The 17,255-nt window shown below is 42.2% G+C and overlaps 1 protein-coding gene across 11 annotated transcripts in view; it reads left to right on the plus strand.

Annotated features, from left to right (window-relative positions):
- add1 (adducin 1 (alpha)) overlaps positions 1-17,255 on the plus strand; it is a 189,815-nt gene that overhangs the window by 156,629 nt on the left and 15,931 nt on the right. For 7 of the 11 annotated variants that reach the window (XM_072594254.1, XM_072594181.1, XM_072594264.1 and 4 more), the window contains 2 exons: positions 559-645; positions 11,845-11,998. In XM_072594254.1, the coding sequence (XP_072450355.1) occupies positions 559-645; positions 11,845-11,998 (241 nt within the window). The remainder of the gene's footprint in view (positions 1-558; positions 646-11,844; positions 11,999-17,255) is intronic. The other 4 variants (XM_072594198.1, XM_072594234.1, XM_072594243.1 and 1 more) reach the window with 1 other exon arrangement.

Below are 17,255 nucleotides of genomic sequence, written 5' to 3' on the forward strand. Positions count from 1 at the left end.
AAGTTTCCCTGAAGTCTTTTGCATAAATTCTTACACCATAACTGCATTGGGTCTTTGTAACTTGCTGGTAATAGCTGGATAATATCTTGACTTTTTATTAAGTCATGCAGTGCTTAATGTATTTGATATGATTCAAACTGCCTTTAAACTTTACTTGGGTCTACCTGAGATGACTGATAAATGGGACAAGTTTTTTTTTGTTTTGAGCATCAATAAACTGGAACTTCAATTTCAATAATTAACATCAGGCGCCCAAACATCACAGTAGTTTTCTTCACAGCACATACCAATACAGGATTAGTTATGTTTCTTTAAAATTTTTGAAGTTTCTATAACAAATTAATGGTATATGAGATCATGAAAGTTTGACTGGTTGAAAGCTTCCTGTGTGCTCATCATTAGAGTTGGGTTTATAGCTTGCATGCCATGCTCTCCTAGCCATCCTGCTACTGGAATATGTAAGTTGCATGAAAATGACTTGATAACGTAATGGATTTGAGTTATCCAGTCTTTAAGGGAGGGTATGGTTTGCACTGTTTACTCAATTTACTGTTGCAGGATGCACCTCTCTCAGACTGTACGGAGTTTATTGATGGTCTCGATCTCTCAAAGCAAGCCTTAAATCCCGCTAACCCTGTTAGAAAGGTACTTACTGACCTGTTTTGTTGAACTCTGCGCCTGTTATCGCTTTTGCCTAACCCAATATCTCTGCTTTACTCTAAAGTGCTTCTTTTTTTTTAAAATAAAGATTGAGTTTCTTGCTATTAACTCTGGCTTACTAAAATCCATAATACTAATGCAGAAAGGTGCTGAATGACCAAGTTAATGTTCAAGTATTCAGAGGGCTGTTTTTAAGAGGTGTCTTCCTGGTGTTTGTATAAAATGTTGAATTAGATTTTTTATAATTTCATTGCAAGTAAAGTTAGGCAGTGAATTATGATTCCTGAAATTATTATTTTAGAAATGTTTATCAGGCTTGTATATATGCAGAACATACTTATAAAAAACAAAAGTCCTAGAATTTTAACTAACCGGAAATATTTATAAACGGTGGCTCAGTGGCTGTTCCTGCTGCCTCACAGCACCAGGGACCCAGGTTTGATTCTGGCCTCTGGTGACTGTGTGGAGTTTGCATGTTCTCTGTGTGTCTGTGTGGGTTTCTTCTGGGTGCTCCAGTTTCCTTCCACAATCCAAAGATGTGCAGGTTAGGTGAATTGGCCATATTAAATTGCCCAAAGTGTTAATTGCATTAGTTAGGGGTAAATGTAAAAGAATGGTTCTGGATGGGTTATTCTTCAGAGGATCAGTTTGGACTTGTTGGGCCAAACAGCCTGTTTCCACATTGTAGGGAATCTAATCTAATCTAAACAAAGAAGATCTAATTCATAGGCTTATGGCCTTGAAATTTAGATGATTGCAAGATGTACTACAGCAGCTGAACTGCAGATTTATGTTCTTTGATATTAACCCAATGAAATAAAAGCCAGTTTCAGTAATGGTGACCGTGACCATCTAGTTCACTAATGCATTTAAAAGCAACTCGTAGAATAGATGACGGGGAATTAGTTAATGTGGTATATTTGGATTTCGAGAAGACTTTAATAAGATCCTACACAAGAGGCTGGTGGTCAAAAGTAAAGCACACAAGATCACTGGTAATATATTTGCATGCATTGAGAATTTGCAAACCGGAAATGGTAGGAATAAAAGGGTCTTCGTTCACAGTGGCTGAATTATAACTAGCAGAGTACTCCATGATTGGTGCTTGGGGCCCCAGCTATTCACAATGTATGCAAATGACTTGGACGAGGGAACCAAGCAAAACATTTCCAAGTTTTTCTGATGATGTAAAACTAGGTGGGGTTGAGAGTTGTAAAGGGGTGTCAAGAGGCTTCACGGTGATCCAGACAAGTTGAATGTGTGGACAAGCACATGGCAGATGTAGTAAAGCGTGGATGAATGTGAAGTTATACACTTTGAGAAAAGCAGAAAGACAGTATTTAGTGGAGATACATTGGGGAATGTGAACGTATAAGGGTTCTGGGTGTCCTTGTATACTATCGATGAAAGCAGGCAGGTGCTGCAAGCAATTAGTCATAGAGGTCTAAAGCACAGAAAAATACCCTTTGGCTCATTGAGTCTGCACTGGTTTTGAAAAAAAAACAACCAGCCAATTATTCTAATCCCATTTACCAGCACTCGGCCCATAGCCTTGTAAACCATATGAGAGCATGGGTCGCACCCTGAACATCTGCAAGACGAAGGTCCTCCTTCAACTTGGCCAAGCATCGTGGAGCAATTCTTTGATGATCAAGTGGCTAGAGACCATTAGCCACTTCCAATGCCTTGCAAGTGTCCTGTTGGCCAAAGCAGCTATTGGTGAAGAGATCCAGCATTGCCTCCAGTGTGCTAGCGCAGCCTTCAGCCACATTGAGGAAAAGGGTGTTCCAGAACAACACCAGATCCAACACCAAGATCACGATACAGAGCTGTGCTGGTTCCTGCCCTCTTATGTGGCTGTGCGATATAGACTGTCTACAGCAGACACCTCAAGACACAGGAGCAGTACCAACAATGCTCCCTGCACAAGATTCTGTGTATCCACTGAAGAAAGACAGCAACACCAGCACCTCGACCAGGCCAATATCCATAACATCGAGGCATTGACCACAATGGACTGGACGTGTCAGCTGTATGACCGACATGAGATTCCCCTAGCAGGTGCTCTACTCCCAGCTTCGAGATGGCACGCGAGCCCCAGGTGGACAGAGGAAATGCTTCGGTGATCTCAAGGCCTCATTGACGAAGTGCAACATTCCCATAGACACCTGGGAATCACTGGCCCAAAATGGTTCAAAGTGGAGCAGGAGCACCCAGGAAGGCAGCAAGCACCTCGAGACCTTCTGGAAAAGCGGAAGCCAGGTGAAAACAGCATGCTGTCACCAATGCTCCACACACCCCTTCCTGAGACTATCACCTGCCTCAAGTGTAACCAAGCCTTCAGCAGCTGTATTGGTCTGTATAGCCACTATAGACTCACTCTGAGGATGGAAGAGTCATCGTCATCCTCATCTGCGAGGGGCCATTGATTATGAAGATTCTTTATCACCACAAGTGTACACCTAAATACTAAAATGTTATGAGGGCTTCTGCCTCTTTCCCACCATCCTCCTGCAGCTTGCCTTAAATCTATGCCCCCGGTCATTGATTCCTCCATCAAGAGGAATGTTTCTTCCAGTCTACCCTGTAATTTTTCTTAATTGTGTGCCTCACTGTCTTCTCTGCTCCAATGAAGCAACTGCACTCCATCTTTTTTTTATATAACCAAAATTCTCCAGTCCAGGCAAAATCCTAAAAAATTTCCTCTGCACCCTCTCCAATGCAATCACATTCCTCCTGTAACATGGATCCCATATTTTGTGAGTGTGCATTCTATCTGCTAAATAATGCATTGGAAACTAATGATCAATCCTGTCATTTGCTTCGTTGGATTGAAACATTTTTCAAATACCTTTATTGGTTTAGTGACAGGAGACAGAGGGTGCTGGTAGAAGGCTGTATCCATGACTGCAAGCCTGGTGTGCAGTGGCATTCCATCGGGATCCCTGCTGCATCCCTTGTGTTTGTCATCTACATATTTTATGTAGATCATAATGTCAGGGAGTGATAACTAAATTTGTGGATGATTCAAAGATTGACCAGATGGTTGACACTGAGGAATAAGGTGTTAGATTACAGAGATATAAATGGATTGATCAGATGGAATTTGAGGTGAGACGGATGTGAGGTGAGAGGCACTTTGGAAGAAAGAACCAAAAGGGGAGTACTCAATGAATGGTAGAATACGAAGATTTTGAAGTGCTTGTCCACAGATCCCAAAAGATGGCAGGAGAGGTTAATAGGGTAACTAAGAAGGCATTTGGGATGCTTGTCTTTATCAGTTGTGGTATCGATTTATAAGAGCAGGGAGATTACATTGGAGGTGTATGAAACTTTGGTTAGGCCACAGCTGGAGTACTGTGTGTAGTTCTGGTCATCACACTGTACGAAGATGTAATTGCACTGGTGGGGAGGTGTAAAGGAGATTCACCAGTTGCTGTGGTTCTGTTCGCCGAGCTGGGAATTTGTGTTGCAGACGTTTCGTCCCCTGTCTAGCTGACATCCTCAGTGCTTGGGAGCCTCCTGTGAAGCGCTTCGGTGTTGTTTGCTCCGGCATTTGTAGTGGTTTGTCTCTGCCGCTTCCGGTTGTCAGTTTCAGCTGTCCGCTGCAGTGGCTGGTATATTGGGTCCAGGTCGGTGTGCTTATTGATTGAATCTGTGGATGAGTGCCATGCCTCTAGGAATTCCCTGGCTGTTCTCTGTTTGGCTTGTCCTATAATAGTAGTGTTGTCCCAGTCGAACTCCTGTTTCTTGTCATCTGTGTGTGGCTACTAAGGATAGCTGGTCGTGTAGTTTCGTGGCTAGTTGGCGTTCATGGATACGGATCGTTAGCTGTCTTCCTGTTTGTCCTATGTAATGTTTTGTGCAGTCCTTGCTTGGGATTTTGTACACTACGTTGGTTTTGCTCATGCTGGGTATCGGGTCCTGGTGAGTTGTTGTCTGAGAGTGGCTGTTGGTTTGTGTGCAGTTATGAGTCCTGGTGGTCGTAGTAGTCTGGCTGTCAGTTCAGAAATGTTCTTGATGTATGGTAACGTGGTTAGTCCTTTTGGGTTGTGGCATATCCTCATTCCATTGTATTTCCCTTAGGCATCTGTTGACGAAATTGCGGGGTGTCCGTTTTTGGCGAATATATTGTATAGGTGTTCTTCTTCCTCTTTTTGCAGTTCTGGTGTACTGCAGTGTGTTGTAGCCCTTTTGAACAGTGTCTTGATGCAACTTCTTTTGTGTGTGTTGGGGTGGTTGCTTTCGTAGTTCAGAACTTGGTCTGTGTGTGTGGCTTTCCTGTATACCTTTTGTGGTGAATTCTCCATTCGGTGTTCTCTGTACCATCACGTCTAGGAATGGGAGTTGGTTGTCCTTTTCTTCCTCTCTAGTGAATCTGGTTCCTGTGAGTGTGGCATTGATGATCCGGTGTGTGTTCTCTATTTCTGTGTTTTTAATGATTACAAAGGTGTCATCTACATATCTGACCCAGAGTTTGGGTTGAATTTGCGGTAAGACTGTTTGTTCTGATCTTTGCATTACAGCTTCTGCTATGAGTCCAGAGATGGGTGAGCCATGGGTGTGCCGTTGATTTGTTCATATATTTAGTTGTTGAATGTGAAGTGTGTTGTGAGGCACAGGTACAGTAGTTTGAGTATGCAGCCTTTGTTGATAGGTTCCCCGTCTTGTTGTCTGTTCTGTATGTCCAGCAGTTTGGCTATTGTTTCTCTGGCTAGGGTTTTGTCGATTGGAGGTGAACAGTGCCGTTACGTCAAATGAGACCATAGTTTCTTCCTTGTCTATGTGTATATTTCTGATGTCCAAGAATTCCTGTGTTGACTGACTATATAGTGTGTCTGGATCCGCTGATCAGGTGTTTCAGTTTCTGTTGTAGTTCTTTAGCCAGTTTGTGTGGTGGTGTCCCTGGTAGCGATACGATGGGTCTGAGTGGGATGTCTGGTTTGTGCACTTTAGATAGTTCATAGAATCTGGGGGTGGTGTTGCTTTCAGGTTTCATTCTCTGTGGGTCAAACCTGATTATCTGTCCGGTTTTTTTTTGCATGTACCTCAGTGTGTTGTTTATCCTATTGGTGAGCTGTGGGGTGGGGTCAAACTCCCTCTTTTGGTAGGTGTTGGTATCTGCAAGTAGTTGCACTTTCTGGATGTATTCTGCTTTGTCTAGGATGACCGTCATTCTGCCTTTGTCTGCTGGTAGTATGATTATGTTCTTATCATTTCTTAGTGTTTTTAGTGCTTCAATCTCCTTGGTGTTGAGGTTGTGTGTTTGTCTTTTCCTTGTTTTCCGATACCCATCATGAGCAAAACCAACGTAGTGTACAAAATCCCATGCAAGGACTGCACAAAACACTACATAGGACAAACCGGAAGACAGCTAACAATCCATATCCATGAACACCAACTAGCCACGAAACGTCACAACCAGCTATCCTTAGTAGCCACACACACAGATGACAAGCAATATGAGTTCGACTGGGACAACACTACCATTATAGGACAAGCCAAACATTGAACAGCCAGGGAATTCCTAGAGGCATGGCACCGATCCACAGATTCTATCAACAAACACATCGACCTGGACCCAATATACCGGCCACTACAGTGGACAGCTGGAACTGACCACCGGAAGCAGCAGAGACAAACCAGTATAAATGCCGGAGGAAGCAACACAGAAGCGCTTCACAGGAGGCTCCCAAGCACTGAGGATGTCACCTAGACAGGGGATGAAACGTTTGCAACACAAATTCCCAGCTCGGCAAACGGAACCACAACAACGATTACCCGAGCTACAAATCTCCTCCCAAACTTTGAGATTCACTCGGTTGTTGCGTGGGATGGAACATTTCAGCTACAAAGAGAGACTGGAAAAGCTTGGATTGTTTATTTTTGAGAAGAGAATGTTTAGGCAACCTGAGGGATGTGTATAAGATTGAGGGGTATGGACAAAGTGAATAGAAAGCAGTTGTTCCCTTTAGTCAAAGAGTCAAGAACAAGGGGACATAATTTGAATGTGAACAATGGATGTTTAGACTGGACTTGAGGAAGACATTTTCACCCAAAAGGTGGTGGGGGCTCTGACTGAGTTGCTAAGGTGGGATTTATAATCTAGCAAGCAACAATTTGATTTCGGATAGTCAACATGGTTTTGTCAAAGGCAGGTCATGTCTCGTCTCACAAACCTCATTGAGTTTTTTGAGAAGGTGACCAAGCATGTAGATGAGGGTAGGGCAGTTGACGTGGTGTGCATGGACTTCAGTAAAGCCTTTGATAAGGTTCCACAAGGTAGGCTGTTGGAGAAAATGCAGAGGCATGGGGTTGAGGGTGATTTAGCAGTTTGGATTAGAAACTGGCTTTCTGAAAGAAGGCAGTGAGTGGTGGTTGATGGAAAATATTCAGCCTGGAGTCCAGTTACTAGTGGTGTGCCACAAGGATCTGTTTTGGGACCACTGCTGTTTGTCATTTTATAAATGACTTAGGCGCAGGCATAGGTGGATGGGTTAGTAAATTTACAGATGACACTAAAGTCGATGGAGTAGTGGACAGTGTGGAAGAATATTACAGGTTACTGGGGGGACTTGGATAAACTGCAGAATTGGGCTGACAGGTGGCAAATAGAGTTCAATGCAACTAAATGTGAGGTGATGCACTTTGGGAAGAATAACAGGCAGGCAGAGTACTGGGTCAATGGAAAGATTCTTGGTGGTGTGGATGTGCAGAGGAATCTTGAAGTCCTTGTACGTCCCTGAAAGTTGCCACCCAGGTTGATAGTGCTGTTAAGAAGGCATATGGTATGTTAGGTTTCATTGATAGAGGGATTGGGTTCCGGAGCTACAATATCATGCTGCAACGATACAAAACGCTAGTGTGGCCGCACTTGGAATATTGTGTACAGTTCTGGTTGCCCCATTACAGGAAGGATGTGGAAGCATTGGAAAAGGTACAGAGGAGTTTTACCAGGATGATGTCTGGTCTAGAGGGAAGCCTTTGAGGAAAGGCTGAGACACTTAGGTCTGTTCTCATTGGAAAGAAGAAGGCTAAAAGGGGATTTGATAGAGACGTACAAGATGATCAAAGGTTTCGATAGGGTAGACAGTCTTTTTTTCTAGGATGATGTCGTCAGCTTGTCCGAGGGGGCATAACTACAAATTGATGGGTGATAGGTTTAAGACAGATGCCAGAGGCAGGTTCTTTACTCAGTAGTAAGGGCGTGGAATGCCCTACCTGCCAGTGTAGATAACTCAGCCACATTAGGGAGATTTAAACAATCCTTCAATAAGCACATGGATGATGATGGGATAGTGTAGAAGAGTTCATAGGTCGGCGCAACATTGAGGGCCAAAGGGCCTGTTCTACGCTGTATTGTTCTATGAAATTTTGTGACCTTTGAAAAGTGCTTGGATGAGCACTTGAAGTGTCATAATATCCAAGGTTATTTGCCTGGTGCAGGAAAGTGGGACTAGTGTAGGGTACTAGTATTTTTTGGTGGCATAGACTTGATGGGCCAATTGGATATATAGTATCCCTTGCAAGGTCTGTTTTGTGTCACAATGAAACAATTTTGCCCCTCTCTTCTGTGAAGAAGTCAGATGGCAGAAAAAGAGTCATGTGATAGATGTACTTGCATGACATCAGAAGCATATTGCAAATGTGGAATGAGAACCTTTTTTGAGCTTCAAAATGCTATGGTGTAGAGACATCAGGATGTCATCATGCATGAATTGCAGAAAATGAGTATGCAGGTGCAGCAAGTAATAAGGAAGGCAAATTGAACTTTGCTGTGTATTGCTAATATATAATATGAAAGTAGGGAAGTATTGCTGCAATTGTACAAGGTATTACTGAGGCTGTACCTGGAATATTGTGTACAATTTTGGTCCCCATACTAGAGGATGTATGTAGTTGTAATGAAGAGGTTTCAGAAGGTCTAATAGATTTGCTTTCAGAGGTGGGTTTGTTTTATGAAGGGAGGTGGAGCAGTTTAGACTTGTCCTTTATGAAGTTTACATGAATAAGAGGAGATCTAAATGAGATTGACAAATTAGATGTAGAGAGGATGTTTCCTTATGTGAGGCAGTCTAAAACAAGAGGCCATAATTATAGGATAAGTGGTAGCAGATTTAAAACAGGGTCACGAATATGTGGAATTCATTACCCCAGAGTGCAGTGGATGCTGAATTTGAGTAAATTTCAGGAGGTGTTTGTTTGTTAGTTAGTTATTAATATTACAAATGGCTTGAATGATAATGAAGAGCAGACAAAGTAGAGTTAAGGCCATGATGAGATCAGCAATGATCCTATTCAATAACGCAGCGAGTTTGAAGGGGTGAATTATCTACTCCTGCTCCAAGATCTTAAGTTATTACTCTTGGCGTGATGTATAATATTTGAAATAAGTGATTAATAAATTTGATGTTTTGGCGCTTGGCAGCAAAGTTCAATACACAATCTAATATTGATGGTTGCACGCTTTCATGTTCTTGAATCAGCTTAGAAATGCTATACGTGCCTATTGTATGTATTTTAATGAAGGTTCTAGTTTGATAACCTGAAATAAAGTTTACTTTTCTAAATTGTAGCTGGATATTTTGCTTTAATTGGCATGGTATGCTTGAATATTAAGAATAAAAATTTAAGTTTTCTTTTCTATACTTTTTTCAAAAAAATAAATGTTGCATTTTCTATAAACTAATCCATATTGAGAGTAAAATCCCATTTAGCCATTATATTTCTTGCCAGAAAGACTTCTAATTATTAGTAAGAACGCTTCAATTGACTTACATGTTTATATAATATGCAAATTAGTTAAGGACTTAAGTTTCTGATGGCAATCAGAAACTTGAAATAATTAAGAAGTTCAAATGCATTTGACTACTTTACTGACTTAATTCATGTTGTCATCTGTGCTCTGCCTGAAGGCAAGTCCTTGGTCCATCATCTGCAGAAGAATCACTTTTTTGGCAACTTTGTCAATGCTTATTTGGCATTATCTTCCACTCTAAGGAGCAGGATAAGGAGGTCCTCAAATCTACCTCAGTTGGAACTGAAATCAAATCAACATTCTGCGCATAATTTTGAACCACAAGCTAGACATCTAGCTAACTGAGCTAACCAGCTCCTTCTGTGATTTATTGCATTGAATTTTATCTGGTTTCTAACCATTAACTGCTGTTTAACCTTGTATATTTGAATGAGTGAAGAATTGAAAAATGCCCATTTATTCAATCAGTTGCATGTAGATCTCATGAATGTTGTAGACTCGCAAAAAGATATTTAGTATCGAAACAGACCCTTCGGTCCAATTTGCCCATGCCAACCAGATATCCAAAATTCATCCAATCCCATTTTCCAGCATTTGGCCCATATCCCTCAACCCTCCTTATTCGCATACCCATTCAGATGCCTTTTAAATGTTGAAATTGTTCCAGCCTTCTCCTCTTCCTGAGGCAGTTCGTTCCATATATGCACCATCCCTTAGGTCCCTTTTAAATCTTTCCCCCTCACCTTCAACCTATGCCCTCTAGTTTGGACTCCCCTACTGTGGAAAAAAGACCTTGACTCTTCACCCTACCCATGCCTCATGACTTTATAAACCTCTAAGATAACCCATCAGATTCTGATGCTCCAGATAAAATAGCCCCAGCCTATTCAGCCTTTCCTTGTAGCTCAAACTCTCCAACCCTGACAATATCCTTGTTAAACTTGAAGGAGTTCATAAAAAAAAATCTTTCCTACAGCAAGGAGACCAGAACTGAACACAATATGCCAAAAGTGCCCTAATCAATGTCCTGTACAGCTGCATCATGACCGCCCAACTCCTATACTCCATGTACTGACTAAAGGCAAGCTTACCAAATACCACCTTCATTATCTTGTCTACCTGGGATTCCACTTTCAAATACCTTACCATTAAGTGTATGAATCTTGCCCTGATCTGTCCTACCAAAATGTATCACTTCAATTTTATTCATCTGCCACTCCCAAGTCTCTTGGCCCATCTGATCAAGAATCCATTGTACTCTGAGGTAACATCCTTTGCTGTTCACTACACCATCAATTTTGGTGTCATCTACAAATTTACTAACCGTACCTTCTATATTCACATCCAAATCATTTATATTGATGACAAAAAGCAGTGAACCCAGCACTGATCCCTGTGGCACACTGCTGGTCGCAAGCTGAGAAACAACCCTCCCCCAACACCTAGCCAATTTTGTATCCAGGTGGCTGGTTCTCCCAATATTCCATGTGATTTAACCTTGAATGTTCATTTAAGATAGACAGCCCTAATCATATTTTGCTGATGAACTATGAAACTGCCTGCAATTGCCCAACTAGTAAATTTTTAAATTCAGTAATTCTTTAAAAGGTTTGCTAAGTGCATGCCACTTTTTCTTCAGAAGATAAGAGACTGGGTTGGCAAAACCAGACAAATCTAGAAGAGCAACAGTTTTTTTTTAAATTTAGCTCAATTTTGTTGCACTATATCATTTGCTATGTGAAATTTTGGAGATCTGTTCCTAAAATCAGCTTCTTGTTGATATAGGCAAAAGTGAGGACTGCAGATGCTGGAAACCAGAGTCTAGATTAGAGTGGTGCTGGAAAAGCACAGCTGGTCAGGCAGCATCCAAGGAGCAAAAAAATCAACGTTTCGGGCAAAAGCCCTTCATCAGGAATGGAGGCAGGGAGCCTCCAGGGTGTAGAGATGAATGATGGAATGGGGCTGGGGAGAAGGTAGCAAAGATTCTTGTGGAGAGAGGAGAACTTCTTCAAGGTAGGCATCTTTGCAAGTGGATTTGCAGTAAGGTTAAAATCAACTAGGCAAAAGTGAGGACTGCAGATCCTGGAAACCAGAGTCAGAAAGTAAGAGAATTCAATATTGAATTTCAGGCCAGTTAATGTCTGACAGCAGGGCAGGCTGTACTTAAATCCAAAGTGCATAACACAATTTTGCATGAAATCACAGGCAAACTAAAGGTGGTCTTTAAGTATCTTCTGGCCACATTGAACCCCACCCTATCTAGTTTGCTTTGGGATGATGGCCTTATTGACCCAAGAATTTCTTTCAGGTTGTGCAAATGATTGTGTACGACAATCAGTATTTTCAATATTATCTGAGCAGTTCCTTGTTATCGAATTGTGTAGGTCATTGAATCATTTGATGGTAATTTTGTTTTGTTTATTCAGGGCGAATTGGTGACCGCATCAAAGGCAATCATTGAGAAGGAATATCAACCACGGGTGATTGTGAGCACTGCACCAAATCCCTTCAACAAACTGACAGACCGTGAACTTGATGAGTATCGGAAAGAAGTTGAACGAAAGCAGAAGGGGCCTGAAGGCAAGTTGTTAATAGTTATTTTAAAACCTACTGATTTGATTTTTTAGAAATCTGGTTTAAGTAACAACCTGTTCAAATATACTTTGTACATTTGGTGCAATCAAACAGCTGCAAATTGGTACTTTTCAGCACAATTATATCTAAAGCAGTTTAGTACAAAAAATGTAAATCTGTTTTGGTCACTATTTGCCATGACTGATTGTCCCAATAGCAGCTATTTCCACCTGGCAACTTGGAGACAACATCTATTTGGGAAAGAGGTTGTTCAATTTCTGTTTTATTAAGTTGTGGTGCTGTCAAATAGCTGCAGATTGCATAAATGCACTACACCTGATGAAAATGCTACTTGGTACTGCTCAACACTTTTACATCAAAAGCAGATTACCATTAAAAATTCCTTTCTCTAAGGGACATGAGTGAACCAGATGGGTATATGGCTGCTGTTAAGCTACTTTTTGTTACTGAGTCTTTTCTATTTAATTTATATCTGAAAGGAATTGATTGGCTTTTCATTTACACCTATCTGAATGTGTTTATATATTGGTTTAAAAAAGCTCATCCTATTGTAATGTGTGTATCATCAATGCAAATGCACTGTAACGTGATTGATGAATTGGGGGAAACACTGTTTCTACAGTGCAAACGTGTGTTGGCTATGAGCGATTACAATGCCAACACTTAAAACGCTGTTTCTAAAGTGCGATTTTTCTATAACACAGTGTTGCACAAGAACGCAACCATCATGTAAAAGAAGAACTTACTATATTAAAGCTGAAGCGTTACAAAAAATTGGGAGAACATTGAGATATCGCTTCCTACTTAGGTTGATTTCAGATCTGATTATTACTGTCACCTGAGACACAGAGAGGGGCAGATTTGACAGTTCAATATTCCAGAATGTAGAGTCTTCAGGGAAGAAGCTAAAACAGGAGTGGGTGTCGCAACGATCAGGGAATCTATTACAGCAGTGAGGAGAAATGACGTGTTAGAAGGCTCTTCGAATTAAGCTGTATGGATAAAACCTAGAAACCAAAAAGTAGCAATCCTATTGGGAGGAGTGTACTAAAAACCTCCTAACAGTCCAAGAGAAATAGAAGAGCAGAAGTGCATGAGTGGACAAATTTCAGAGACGTGTAAAAGTAGTAAGGTCGGGATTAGTAGGATTTTTTAAGTATATTTGTGACTTGAAGCCTGTGTCTACTGGAGATCTGCAGGGATCAGTGATGGGCCTTTGCAGTTGTAGCTTATATATATAATCAATTTAAACTTAAATGAGGGAGGGCTAATCAGTAAATGTGAGGTTGATACAAAAATTGGTGATGTGGTAAATAATGAAGAGTGTCTTGGATTACAGGAGGATTATACAGTCATATGCCACAGAAATAGGACCTTTGGCCCAACTCGTCTGTGCTGACCAGGTTTCCTAAACTTAACTATTCCTACTTTCCTGAGTTTGACCCATATCCCTCTAAACCTTTCCTATCCATGTACCTGTTCAAAAGTGTTATAAACACTGCAATTGTACCTGCGTCCAGTACTTTCTCTGACAGCTTGTTCCATTTATGCACCACCCTCTGTGAAAAAGTTGCCCCTCTAGTCCTTTCTACATAAGAAATGGGAGAGGAGTATGTCTTCTGGCCTGTCAAGCTTGCTCCGCCATTCAATAAGATCAAGGCTGATCTTTGCGTGGAATTAGCTCACCATAACCCTTAATTCCTTTTCAAAATGAATGGATTCAAAAATCCATCTATCTTTGCTTTAAAAACATTTTTTATAGAGTTATAGACTCATAGAGATGTACAGCATGGGAACAGACCCTTCGGTCCAACCAGATATCCCAACCCAATCTAGTCCCACCTGGCCCATATCCCTCCAAACCCTTCCTATTCATTATACCCATCCAAATGCCTCTTGGCTCCTCCACATCCTCTGGCAGCTCATTCCATACACGTACCATCCTCTGCGTGAAAAAGTTGCCCCTTAGGTCTCTTTTTTTTTTATATCTTTCACCTATCACCCTAAACCTATGCCCTCTAGTTCTGAACTCCCCGATCCCAGGGAAAAGACTGTCTATTTATCCTATCCATGCCCCTCATAATTTTGTAAACCTCTATAAGGTCACCCCTCAACCTCTGACGCTCCAGGGAAAACAGCCCCAGCCTGTTCAACCTCTCCCTATAGCTCAAATCCTCCAACCCTGGCAACATCCTTGTAGATCGTTTCTGAACCCTTTCAAGTTTCACAACATCTTTCCGATAGGAAGGAGACCAGAATTACATGCAATATTCCAACAGTGACCTGACCAATGTCCTGTACAGCCGCAACATGACGTCCCAACTCCTGTACTCAATACTCTGACCAATAAAGGAAAGCATACCAAACGCCGCCTTCATTATCCTATCTACCTGCGGCTCCACTTTCAAGGAACTATGAACCTGCACTCCAAGGTTTCTTTGTTCAGCAACACTCCTTAGGACCTTACCATTAAGTGTATAAGTCCTGCTAAGATTTGCTTTCCCAAAATGTAGCACCTCGCATTTATCTGAATTAAACTCCATCTGCCACTTCTCAGCCCATTGGCCCATCTGGTCCAGATCCTGTTGTAATCTGAGGTAACCCTCTTTGCTGTCCACTACAGCTCCAATTTTGGTGTCATCTGCAAACTTGCTAACTGTACCTCTTATGCTCGCATCCAAATGTGGGCGGCACAGTGGTTAGCACTGCTGCCTCACAGCGCCAGAGACCCGGGTTCAATTCCCGCCTCAGGCGACTGACTGTGGAGTTTGCACGTTCTCCCCGTGTCTGCGTGGGTTTCCTCCGGGTGCTCCGGTTTCCTCCCACAGTCCAAAGATGTGCAGGTCAGGTGAATTGGCCATACTAAATTGCCCGTAGTGTTAGATAAGGGGTAGATGTAGGGGTATGGGTGGGTTGCGCTTCGGCGGGGCGGTGTGAACTTGTTGGGCCGAAGGGCCTGTTTCCACACTGTAAGTAATCTAATCTAATCTAATCAAATCATTGATGTAAATGACAAAAAGTAGAGGGCCCAGCACTGATCCTTGTGGCACTCCACCAGTCACAGGCCTCCAGTCTGAAAAACAACCCTCTACCACCACCCTCTGTCTTCTACCTTTGAGCCAGTTCTTTATCCAAATGGCTAGTTCTCCTTGTATTCCATGAGATCTAACCTTGCTCATCAGTCTCCCCATGGGGAACCTTGTCGAACACCTTACTGAAGTCCATATAGATCACGTCTACTGCTCTGCCCTCATCAATCTTCTTTGTTATTTCTTCCAAAAACTCTAATCAAGTTTGTGAGACATGATTTCCTACGCACAAAGCCATGTTGGCTATCTCAAATCAGTCCTTGCCTTTCCAAATACATGTACATCCTGTCCCTCAGGATTCCCTCCAACAACTTGCCCACCACCGAGGTCAGGCTCACCGGTCTATAGTTCCCTGGCTTGTCTTTACCGCCCTTCTTAAACAGTGGCACCACCTTTGCCAACCTCCAGTTTTCCGGCACCTCACCTGTGACTATCGGTGATACAAATTGCACGTTCTCCCCGTGTCTGCGTGGGTTTCCTCCGGGTGCTCCGGTTTCCTCCCACAGTCCAAAGATGTGCAGGTCAGGTGAATTGGCCATGCTAAATTGTCCGTAGTGCTAGGTAAGGGGTCAATGTAGATGTAGGGGTATGGGTGGGTACGCTTCGGCGGGGCGGTGTGGACTTGTTGGGCCGAAGGGCCTGTTTCCACACTGTAAGTAATCTAATCTAATCTAATCTAAAAATATCTCAGCAAGAGGCCCAGCAATCACTTCTCTAGCTTCCCACAGAGTTCTCGGGTACACCTGATCAGAGGTAGCCTCAACTGCTTCACTGGGCAGGGAATTCCACAGATTCACCACCCTTTGGGTGAACAAGTTCCTCCTCAACTCAGTCCTAAGTCCCTTTATTTAGAGGCTATGACCCCTAGTTCTAGTTACACCCACCAGTGGAATCAACCTCCCTGCTCTTAACTGTTCCCTTAATAATTTTATCCGTTTCAATTAGATATCCCCTCACTCTTCTAAATTCTAAGTATAGTCCTAGTCTACTCCATATCTCGTAAGCCAACGCTCTGAATTCCAGAATCAACCTAGCGAACCTCCTCTTGACCCCCTCCAGTGCCAGTACATCCTTTATCAAGTAAGGAGACCAAAACTGTACACTGGAGGAACTTCTTCTCTGAGGGTTGAGTCTTTGAAACTCTTGGCGCAGAGAGTTTCAGGATCTAAGTCCTTGTGTATATTTAAGGCTGAGAGAGATTTCTGATCTGAAATGGGATCAAGGGTTACAGGGAAAGGGAAGGAATATGGATGTGAGGAATGCTATTGAATGGTGGAGTATGCTCAAGGGGCTGAATGACCTCATCATGTGCCTATTCCTTATGCTCTTGTTTAGATGGTTTGATGAGTAGCAAATGGAATTCAATTCAAATAAGTGAGAGGTGATTAACTTGGGCAGGAGAAACAAGGAAAGGGAATATGCCATGAACAGTGGGACCGAGGATCAGAGAGGCACCTTGATGTGTGTTTTTCACCAGTCCCATTAGGTAATGGGTCAGATAGATCAAATTGTTACGAAGGCATATTGGATACTCCTCTTTATTAGCCCAAACATAGATTTTAAGTTCTGGAAGGTTGTGCTGGAATTCTATAAGAAATTGGCTAAGCCACAGCTATAGTATTATGTCCAATTCTGGAATCCACATTATAGGAGGGATGTGATTACATGGCAGAGGATGTAGAACAGATTTATCAGGATGTTGCCTGTGCTCTAGAGCTTCAGTATGAAGAGAGATTGGATAGTCTGGGGTTGTTTTCTTTGAGGGTGGGTGATGGAGGGGACAGGATAAATGATTGATTGAAATATATTAAATTATGTAGGGCATTGACAGGGTAAAGGGGAGGAACGTTTCCTTACGGTGGAGGGAATCAATGACAAGGGGGCATTGATTTAAAGTAAGGAGCAGGATATTTAGAGGAGGAAAAGCTTTTTTTATGGAGGGTGGTAGCAAACTCGAGCTCACCACCTGTAGGAGTGATAGAGGCAGAAATCCTCATAATATTTAAGATGCATTTAGATGCGCACTTGCAATCCCAGGACATAAAGGCTACGGGCCACGTGCTGGAACGTGGACTGGACTAGTTAGGTTGTTTTAACTGTCATAGACTGTATGGACCAAAGGCCTTTTTCCTATAGATCTGAGTCCATGGTAA

This window comes from Chiloscyllium punctatum, chromosome 2 (genome assembly GCF_047496795.1).
Source record: "Chiloscyllium punctatum isolate Juve2018m chromosome 2, sChiPun1.3, whole genome shotgun sequence".
Classification (NCBI taxonomy): domain Eukaryota; kingdom Metazoa; phylum Chordata; class Chondrichthyes; order Orectolobiformes; family Hemiscylliidae; genus Chiloscyllium; species Chiloscyllium punctatum.